At 41.9% G+C, this 10,743-nt stretch overlaps 1 protein-coding gene across 1 annotated transcript; it reads right to left on the reverse strand.

Annotated features, from left to right (window-relative positions):
* Nucleotides 1-3,533: 3,533 nt before the first annotated feature.
* LOC123181100 (coatomer subunit gamma-2) lies at nucleotides 3,534-10,743 on the reverse strand. The gene is made up of 18 exons (XM_044593324.1): nucleotides 10,511-10,743; nucleotides 10,229-10,326; nucleotides 10,062-10,112; nucleotides 9,519-9,632; nucleotides 9,233-9,433; nucleotides 9,031-9,132; nucleotides 8,550-8,657; nucleotides 8,242-8,475; nucleotides 7,266-7,516; nucleotides 7,008-7,179; nucleotides 6,286-6,441; nucleotides 6,133-6,183; nucleotides 5,746-5,886; nucleotides 5,474-5,674; nucleotides 5,248-5,379; nucleotides 4,994-5,167; nucleotides 4,160-4,399; nucleotides 3,534-3,991 (listed from the first exon to the last, which is right to left on the reverse strand). Exons 1-18 carry the CDS (start codon nucleotides 10,557-10,559, stop codon nucleotides 3,797-3,799), a joined length of 2,670 nt encoding a protein of 889 aa, XP_044449259.1. The 5' UTR covers nucleotides 10,560-10,743; the 3' UTR covers nucleotides 3,534-3,796.

Raw genomic sequence — 10,743 nt, forward strand, 5'->3', positions numbered from 1 at the left:
TATTCTCCAGGTCGTCGGCTGCGAGGGTTTTCTTGACGGCGGAGTGGGGGTTTGGTAGCGGGGTAACCGAGGCAACGTGGGTGGATTGGAGGTGAGTGAAGAGTGGAGCAGTGGGTGGGTGGGCTTAAAGAGCAGAGAAGGAAACCGAAAAGGCGTGGGCCATTGGGCCACTAGCAACTACTAAATAGTTAGTTTAGTACCTGCCCTTGATCAAAGCACTACTACTTACCCCACTGGCATTGCCCCCAAAGTTCAATACCACAAGTCCTGGGTTAGAGACCCAGGCAAAACCTTTTTGTGTAATTTTTTAAAAAAAATCTTTAATTAAAATTTGGTACATATGTTCAGTTTGCAGCAAATTCAGCAATACAAATTTAGTCATAGAAAACAGCAAATCTTTCCAAAAGAAGAAACACTGACAGTTAACTTCAATTTCTTATCTACATTTACTTATCTGAACCCAATTTAGTTAAGATTTGACATAAAGTGCAAATGACACAAATCTAGGAGGAGGTTCATGTTCATTTGACAGAAAGTACACATTCTAGGAAAGATACAAAGTCATTTTTTTACAATGACACAAATTCAATCAAATTCTTTCAGCATGCCCTTCAGCTTCCTTATCTTCTCCTTGGTGGCCTCTTTGTGTTTCAATAGGTCACCAATCATGTACTCAAGCTTCCTTTTCTCATGCTTCAAATCATCCCTCTCTTGAATCACTTGGTCCCTCTCCTGCACTGCTTGGTCCCCTCTCTTGCTTTAACCCTGAAGACCTGATGAATGTTGGTTACTGACTTGTCTGTCATCTTCTTCTTCTCAAGTTCTTCCTTTAGATCAGTCAGAGCAAGTTGTGTGCTGCCTAATTTGCTCATTGCCTGCTCCTTCTCAGCCACCATCTTAGCAAAATCAAGCTTGAAATGCCTCAACTCATTCTCCATCTTCTTCTTCTCTTCAAGAACCTTCAAGTTTTCTACAGCACTCACAACATTCTGTCTGAGCCTTTGTTTTTTCTCCTCTTCATACATGGTCCATATACTATCTAGGCCCATCTTCAGATCATCAGGCCACTCAGGGTCAACCCACTCAATATATCTGCACTTAGGTACCTCCTAACAATTTAGACCAAACAAAAAGTCAGTTAACTGCCAATATTCAGTTCTGTGCATGATGATGAAACTTGAAACATACTACAAATGACTTCCTGTTTAACAGTGCCAAATGCAAAAAAAAAATACTAACCTTCTGTGCACAAGCTAGAAACCTTCTGTCACTATCAACAGATTCAAATGCCACATGCTTCTCACACAAAGATCCATGCCCACATCTAAAGCTAGGCAGATCTGTAGCCAAGCCACTCCATTCCTCGCAGGAAAATGTGGCAGGTGGCTAAACAAAAGAGAGACATTTGGAATCAATTGACAGAGAAACCCTAGCTGAGAAACCCTAGACTGGGTGGGGAGCACACTAACCTTGCTGGTCACAGAGTCATCTTCAGAAGAACTGGGAAGATCATCCCAGGACACCATGGTTACTGCTGGATGAAGATGAGAAGGGGATCTGTTGGTGCTATTGGACAGAGGAGAGAAGGGATCCGATGGTGCACGAAATTGAAGATGAAAGATGAGGAAGAAGGGGATCTGGTGGTGGTAGTGGTGGACCAAAGCTGCATGTAGAGTGCAAGTTGCTGGGTGGGTGTTTGCAGCAGGTGCAAGTACATGCTTGCTTTTGAGTTCAGTTGTGTTGAGAAAGGGGGCCTGGGCTGACATGAGTTACATTTACGACAGCAATTAGTTAACATAAGTTAGTTCAGTTATGACAGCAATTAGTTAAGTGCATTTCTGTCAGCAATTAGTTAACCCTAATTAGGTTAAGTGCATTTCTGTCAGCAATTAGTTATGAAAGCATTTTTGTCGGTAATTTGAAAGCAATGAGGTTAAGTACAATTCTGACAGAATTAGAATTAGGTAAACTTCTGTCAGAATTAGTTTAACTACACTTCTGACATCAAATACATCTGTCAGTAATTTCAAAGCAATTAGGTCAAGCAGACTTCATATTACTGACATATTATCCATTATAACAAGCATTACAACCAAGACTTCATACTGAGCAAACAAGAGATCTCTACACTGGCATTTAGTATGCTCAATTTAGAACAAGAGATCTCATAGAACACCTACACCTACTCATTTAACAACACTTCACTTCTTCATAATTAAGGTGAAACACATCACACAAAGCACTATAACAAAAGCCATTAGGAGATTTAGCAGCAGCAAAATCTCTCTGCCTAATCCTAAAAGCATAGCAATTTGCTGCTTGGTAGCATACTTATTCTCACTGGAGCTGGCATAATTAGCTCTGCCTATAGTGCCTCTTCCAGCCATGCCTCTTCCAGCCATGCCCCTTCCAGCTGTGCCTCTGCCTGCCATTGATTCAGTCCTCTGCCTCTCAAGCTCTTCCCTCTTGTCCTCAGCTGCACCAATTGCATCTACAGCAGCATCACCAACCAGACGCCTTGTTTCAACCAGATGCTCCACATATTCAAGCTCCCAGCGCCAGAAATCACAAGTGACCTGAGAACAAAAATTATAGAGTGACAATAAAGTTCAGAGTGCATGAATCAATGGCAGACTAGTTAACCAACTAGTTCTGTCAGTAATTTTGCAAACATGGACAGTCTTAACTACTGTATTAATCAGAGCAATGACTAGTTAACCAACTAATTTTGCAACCAAGGAGAGCACCTAAAGACCAATTTAATCAGTGCTCTGCTTCAATACTATAGTGAATTGACACGGCATGAATCAATCAACAAGAAGCTAGGAACTGGCACTTACAGTGTGGTTGTCGCACTTGTAGAAGATCCATCCACCATGCTCATCAGTGCTAGACCGGTAGAACCTCGCCTGCTCGCCGCAATCCGGGCACCCGATCAATGGTACAGCAACGGAGCGACCACGCAATGCAGAGCAGACGGAGCTGGAAGACGACATGAAGGCGGGGACGGAGGAGGCAGTCAGCAATGGTTGCGGCGGCGGAGGGCGTCGACGTCGGCAATGGCTGGGGCGGCGGGGACGGGAGTTGGGCTAGGATTGGGAGGAGAGGAAGAGGAGAGCGAGGGGATAAGCGAGCGGCCGACCAGGTGCGTGGTCGGTCCGACCAAGTACAACTAAGTACTGGCGTTTTTGCAAAAAAAACGGATGGACTAGTATTGACCCTAGACTCGATCAGGTGGCGGTCAAAGCCGAGCTGGCGGCCGCTGACTCGGCCAAATACGTGGACCGTAGTTCGGGTATTTTGTAGTGGTACTAAACTGTCACCCGACTCAAGTTTAATGACGTACAATGAATTTTTCTCTATAATTTAAGGGCGGGATCGATTAAATTGATCTTTGTCGCAGCTCTCGTTATAGAGGTCTTTGAAACGTATATAGCACCGTATGCCGCCTAGGTGATCCGTTATAACGAGCACAAGCAAAATGTTACATGTACCGTGCCGAAGCCGATGTATACGATGCATCAGATAAATGATTAAAGGGGCAGATAGGACATTCCATTTCAGTATTATTGCATGTACTTTTCAAGTCCAGGAGGATATAAGAAAATAGTGTGGTTCAAATCAATCAAAAATTTGTTTTACTGCGTTGAACAAGAATGGTGATGCAACAACAGTGGGATTCCAACGAGAAAACCAACTTACATATAGCCTATAATTAATCGAAATCCCTTGTGCTTTCAGCAGATTGAAAGCCAAAACAACAAAAAGGTCAACCAAAAAACTCCTGCTGGTGGCTTTAGCCGTTCGCAACAATTTCATGGATCCTGTCACTGACCTCCGGATCATCCGATCTGACTGCTAGCTTCATGGCTACTTCTTTGGGCCCGCTGATTCCAAATGAAAGTCTCACTAAAACTTTCACATTACCGATAAACACACCTGAGAGCAGGCAAGTGTGCGATCTGGAATTGTTTTGGACAACATCAGTTCCCTACAAACCAGAAGACAAAAGGCAATCAAGATTAAGATTAGCACTTCAAACTATTGCAATCTATCATTACCAATTAATAAAAAATAACAAACTAAAGTAAAATATCACAAATTGGTACACCAAAACAACAGTACTTGTTTCATGGAAAAATAAATAAAGAGAACATACCTCGCAAGGCTGCATGCCGAGGATGCTTATAACAGCACTCACAGCCTCGGCCAAGCTCTCCCTAACACCGAGTCCATACTCATCGACCCGCTCACTTTCCGGATCCATGCTTTCCCAAGCATTTCGGAAGTTCGAAACCCCCACCTTCAACATGTAATCAGCAGAAATAATTTCAAAATCTTCTAGCTGATACTCGTCCTCAACACCATCATCCTCAGCTTCACCTGTGGACGAATCAACCTGAAATATAGCAAAGTTGAGTAAAGCACATCAGTTTAATTTGAACCATTAAATTCAATTAACCCAGAGGCACACAGACAGCAGTCATGCTTATTACATGTAGATGCACACCCAAGTACCGAACTGAAAAATTCTTCTTAGTCCGCAAAAACATGTATACGATTCTACACAGAAATGTCAGACACAACTGTCAGAGTCTAGAACATTATGAAGGTTAGATTTTACCCTAAAGTCTTCTGTCTGCTAAAAGGGTAAATAGTGCTACCTCCATTCCAAAATATAAGATGTTTTGGTAGGCTAACCTAAAATGAGTACAACTACTGACAGGACGAAGGAACCATCTGTACGGAAAACGGAAAGAGTAGACTACTAATAAAGTCAACCCCAAAATGAGCGAACATTTAGGTGGATATCCTTTGGTTAAGCCATCCTGAAATTCTAGGGCACAAACTGAGTTCAAAAGTGAAATAGCTGAGAATTACGAGGCACCAACTTCTGAAAGAAAATCATGAGAAGCATGCTTGATTTGATCGTCACATGAGGGTATTTGATTAAGATTAATAACAGAGATAGCGGGAACATTACAAACAATACCTCTTTAACAATGAATTTCAATATATTTGAGAACTTCCCAGTGGCAAGGACACCTTCTGGCTTTTCAAAGGCCACAAAGGTCTGTCCGGGGGAATCGTAAGGCAAGGATCTTAAAGGCTTCGATGCAACTTCTGAAAATTCTTCTGCCTCGGAAGCGTCAACAAACACCACGACCTGGAATAGAAGAATTCAGAAAGGCACTAACACTAAAAAATAACATATTGCAGGCATATTACATGAAAGAAGTTGCTTACCTCTTCAAGCAGTTGTTCAGGTATTGTATTTGTACAGTTGTATTGAAGCACAACATGCCCATCATAAATGTGCTTCACAACATTGACTGAATATTCGGTCTCGGCTTCAGTCAATTCAAAAGGTGTTGATGACTGCAAGAAAGAATAAGATAATAACATATCAGATGTGTACGAGAGCCTCAAAGCATATGTTTATCTTCCGTGAAAAGGACCACACCGTACTGACCTTAAAGAGTTTCCCAAAACCAGCAAACTCAGGAATGGATGAAAGAAGCTTCTCATAGGATGCATCAATGGTAGGAACAGGGCCATTGACAGCAGATGCTGGCCCTGTTGATTTCTTGCCTGTAGCCTTTTTCTCAGCAAGGGGTTGTGATTTTGTTTCCTTGGGTACAGATGAAATATCAAAAGGTACCTCTGATGGTTCCTGTCATCATATTACAAGAAAATAAGGCTCCAACAAATGCCATTAAATCATAACAGTGTTGAGATGCATACATAATTCCGCAGGCTGGCCTCCAAGTTAGCTAGTGGAACATCAAGTGAACCAAAGAGAAAGTCAGTCACATCCTTCTCAGTCTCACCAACAGTAGCTTCCCCATCAAGCAATTTGATGTAAAGTGTCGCTCTGTCACGGACCTATAATGGAGAAAATAGTGTATGATATGTCAGAGAAGAACGGCTTCTTGCCAGGAAAGCGGATTTTGACTAGTCATTTTATCTGAAGATAACAGTTTGTTTAGCAATTATTACTTTCACAGATAAAGTTGCGCGTTATGCATGAGGAAGAAACAAAAAAAGGCGAGGGATTCCGAAATTAAAAGGACCACTAAAATATACAAAACATGGCATATAATATCTTCTTAAATGAAATTTTCCACTGACCTCATCATCGCCATCAAACAGGCAACGCCTCAAAAGGACAAATATGCGAGGCTGCAATGACAAATGATGTTAGTGCAACAACTTACAAGTGAAGCAAAGAAAAGCCAAACAATGCAAGAAAATATATAACAAAGTGTATGTATGTTGAAGTACCTTGAGTGCATCAACCAAAGCACCAAACTTTGCCAATGTACTTACTGCACTAGCTCGAACAGTGGCATTTTCAAGTATCACCCTATTGTATATATAGCGTATGTATTTACTAGGGTCTGATGTCTTCGGCCCTTCATTTCCCAAAAAGTGAAGGATCTGTTCCAAGATTAAAAAACAGCAATTCCATTAGAATTTCATAATTTATCCTGAGCTGTTGGGGTATGTTGGCAAACTGCTTCTACATTCCTTAAAGGAGAACTTATACTTAATATAGAGAAGTAAAAAATATCAACAAATATTTGTACAGGCTAGCCCCACCTAGACTGCATTTGGCTATGCGCTATATTATGATAATACAGCTTATCTGATCAGTTTTTGCCTATTTCCTACTTCCATAGCTATTTTTCCGCAACAGATTATAAAGAAAGTCAGCGCAACACAGTTCAGCAACCACAAACAAAGCCTTAAGCATTTGAAAAATCATTCTCTTGTTCAAAATGACAGCTTATTCTGCGAACTGTAGGAAACAAAGCAAAATCTCGTAGCTAGTTATAGTTTCAGGTTGCCTTATTTTTTATTCCTGTTTCTTCAGAAGGAAATCCTAGTACATAGAGAGCAGAAGGTACATGCATAATAAAACTACAAAATTAGGAGGTACTAGTTACTACGAAGTTTCAGTATCTTCACAGTTAGTTTCCAACTAAGGATGAATTGGCAATCACCTGAGTTGACAGATACGTGAATTCACAGTCTTCGATGAATTCACATAAGTGAAATAAACCACTTTCTTTAGCATCAGGAATATCCCTAATTAGTATGATAATTGAATCAACTATAGCTTTCTTGTAGTCAAATCCACCCTCTTCACGTAGGATATTGCTCAAAAAGTTCATCCTGCCAACATGTAGAGAAGATAAAAGCGCTGATAGCAAACTAGTGGAGATTCTTCATCAATATTATTAGAAACATATGCTACGTACAGTGAGCGATATTTGAGGGGGAACTTCAAGCACAAGGATCTAATTGCTTCTACAACAACAATCTTGAATTCGTCGGCTATGTCTGACATAAAGTTGGTCATCTGTTTCATTAAACGATCAACACTTGATTCATTGCCTGTCTTGAGCAGTGTGGTAATTGCAAGGGTTGCGATGCTCCTGTTCTGATCAGAGATTAAACTCTCCATATCAATGTTACAATTTGTAACGGCCAAAGGATGAGTTGATGCAACCTGTAAAGTATCAAATGAACACTGGATCATTAGTAGGAACAAAGAAAGACACCAAAGTAGTAATGAGCATGCAGTCCCATGAATAAAATAACATTGTGGTGCCAGCTACAATTAGAGAACAGAAATAAATAATAGTGGAGTAATGGCTTGAGCTTCCCCAAATTATGAAATTTGTAAACAGGATTAATATTTCGCCAGGCAAAAAATAAACAAATTAGTCAAGGCCTTTTCCCTAGATATCATTAAGAATGATGGGGTTTTCGTATAGTAAACCATCATAATTGATAAAGATCAAAGTGTTAAGTGAAATAGTGATTGGAGTGACCTGTAAAAACAATAGGATGGCGATATATAGAAAATCAACAAGACGACAGTTGCATCTTCCAACCATATTATGTCTACTAGAAGATGGAACTGGAATGTTTATGTCAACAATTTATCGGCCCTTATCCACGGTTGGGACTTCAGGAGTATATCCAATATAGTAATATTTCAGACTTTAGGCAGTTGGTTTAAGGAAAACATGCTAACTTCAAGTCAATCAGAGTGAGTATTTAATACGAACACGCAAGGGATGGAATGAAGAAATAAAACTAGGCATCCTAAAACCATCAGGTTTGATTGGAAAACTGTGATACAATCAAGGTCATACAGATTACATGGGAATAATATTCAAGATACATTTAAACAGGACAATATAAACTAGCATCCGTGAACAAACTAACCTTGTTAAGTGTGCGAACAGCGGCAAATCTAAGCACAGGTTTGGATGAACTTAAGAACAATTGCAGCACCGTGATTGCAGGTGTAAGCTCACGGCTGGTCACACCATTTAGATCAGTTATTGCTCGCGCAGCCTCAAGTATGACCATTTCTGCCTTGTTCCGGAGACAGGACTCCAGGAAATCAAAGAAAGGGCGGTCTCCACCTTGTGTATTCATGCCTGACTCTCTAATAACCTGTTTATGCCGGTCATGTTTCAGATGTCTACGCATATACAATTCTGCAGAATGCAAAAATCAGAAAACAGTACCTGGCTAGTGTACCGAATAAGTAGGCACTGGGCCAGAGGTGAGCGAACTGAACCCCTTGTCAGACTAGTGACTAGCTTGCTAACAGCCAACCGGTCATTTTGTCTAATCTGAAATTTAGAATTGAAATATGAAATGAACTATGTTTAGATAGCCCAGTAGGAAGAAAGCAAACAAAAATTTAAGGGTCATTCACAGGTCATTTGTCAGAGATATAGCATGTTTTCATGGACATACTTAGTATAGCATTGCTTTGAGAGGGTACTTAGTATTGCATGTTTTCGAGAGGGTACTGAACTACTGATCATAGCATGTTTCCAAGAGGGTACTTAGATAGCAAGCTTTCAAGAGATTCAAGAGAGTAAATAGTATATGTTGTTTCAAATAGGTGAATTACATATCTGCATGTAGCTTGATTCATTTGAAAAGGTTTCAGAGATGTATGTCACTACTACTTAAATTTAGCACAAAACGTGAACTCACTTGGTGAAGAAGAGCAAGGGCATGAAACTGAACAAGAGCAGCTCTCGACTGTACAGCCTCCTGAACCTCATTGCTCCATCTTTTCACAACTTCTGGACTTGTCTGTTTAGAATTAAAGCATATGACGAAAACATTGATAAGAATCTGTAGCTGCCAGTAACCTGCAATTGCATAAATGCACAAACTAAAATGTAGCACAAACCTGAAGCAGGTAAATACCACTAACAAGAGCCGCACTGGCAACAACAGGGTTCTTGTCAACGATAGCTTGCTTCAAATACCTCTCAATTTGGGTGAGAAGAGTCGAATCAATGATGCGGCAAAGAACTCTTATAGCATTTGCACGATACATATCAGTCTTGCTATTCATATCCTTCATCAGAGAACTTGTCACAATAATAACCTACACGCGATGAAACACAAATGAAGTCAATCTCAGAGCCCACAAAATGCACATAACTGCAAAGTAGAAACCAGCATTCAGCAACCTCATCCGCTGACGGCGAGAGTTCCTTGATCATGAGGTACACCATCCTCCTAAGTCCAGCATCTTTGGACTGAAACAACTTGGTCGTAGCGAAGAAGACCTCTGTAGCCTCTACCTACAAGAAATTAACACAGTGAGGTACCTATCCAAGAGCACATGTCCAGGAACTAGCACAGAATCACCACTTTCCCATGACCCTCAGAGAAATAGCACTGCACAAACATGTGATTCTCTGTACTCTTAGATCCCCAGTTTAAAACATGTACGATTTACTTTTTTACTCTGCTCATTATGTTCCAATAATGTTATTTACAGTGTTGAACTTGAGCAAAATAGCAGTTACTTTCAAAAAAGTACCGATGTTAAAACTTCAAATTTTCATGATTGCACCTGCGTGATGCCAAAGACATGTGGTTCAATCAAACAATATTGGCAACTTTACCATCCATGTGGCTCAATGCTAACTACCAGGCCCAGCAATTAGAATCCAGAAGCATAGCTAAAACACGATAAAAGAAAGATGGGATGTACTGCATTGGAGTACCTTGGTAAAGGTGTCACCCTGGTTGAGCAGATATAGAAGCTTGGTGATCACCTATGGTAATAGACAATGCATCAGTATTCATCCGAGAAAGTGAAATCAGAAGGGCGTTCGAGTTGAGATGCGAGATCTAGCGGGAGGAAGATCAGAACGGGATTGGGCAAGCGCACCTGGCAGCATCGCCGCGCGTCAAGCTGCGGGTCGTGGAAGACGCGGGCCTCCTGCAGGACGGCGCCCTTCTCGATGCCGAGGAACGGCGAGTAGTACTCTGCAGCAAGTAAACGAGCATTCAGTCCCAGCACATTACACTGCACATGGGCATGGGAGCGGCGATCCGCGCCGGGATCGAGCCAGATCTAGGGTTCGGCGGGCAGCGGATCTGGGCACGCGCGACCAGACGCGCTAGCGGAGAAGAGGGAGAGGAGAGGGGGCGATCGTTCGTGCGGGCGTACCTTCCTCGTCTAAGTCGTCGTCCTTCTTCACAACAAGCGGCTGCGCCATGGCCGCTACTGCGGTGGAGCGATGCGCCCGCGGGTTGGGCGCCCGGGTCGACGATGCCGCGACAACGGCGGTGGGGCGCGGCGGCGCGAGAGCTCCCGCGAGTCTTTGTCTCGCGTTTTTGCGAGGGAGGACTGAACGGGAGAGGGGAGGAGGAGGCGCTTACAGAAGTGGAGAAGCAAGCGGC

The sequence above is a fragment of the Triticum aestivum genome, chromosome 1D (genome assembly GCF_018294505.1).
Source record: "Triticum aestivum cultivar Chinese Spring chromosome 1D, IWGSC CS RefSeq v2.1, whole genome shotgun sequence".
Taxonomy (NCBI): domain Eukaryota; kingdom Viridiplantae; phylum Streptophyta; class Magnoliopsida; order Poales; family Poaceae; genus Triticum; species Triticum aestivum.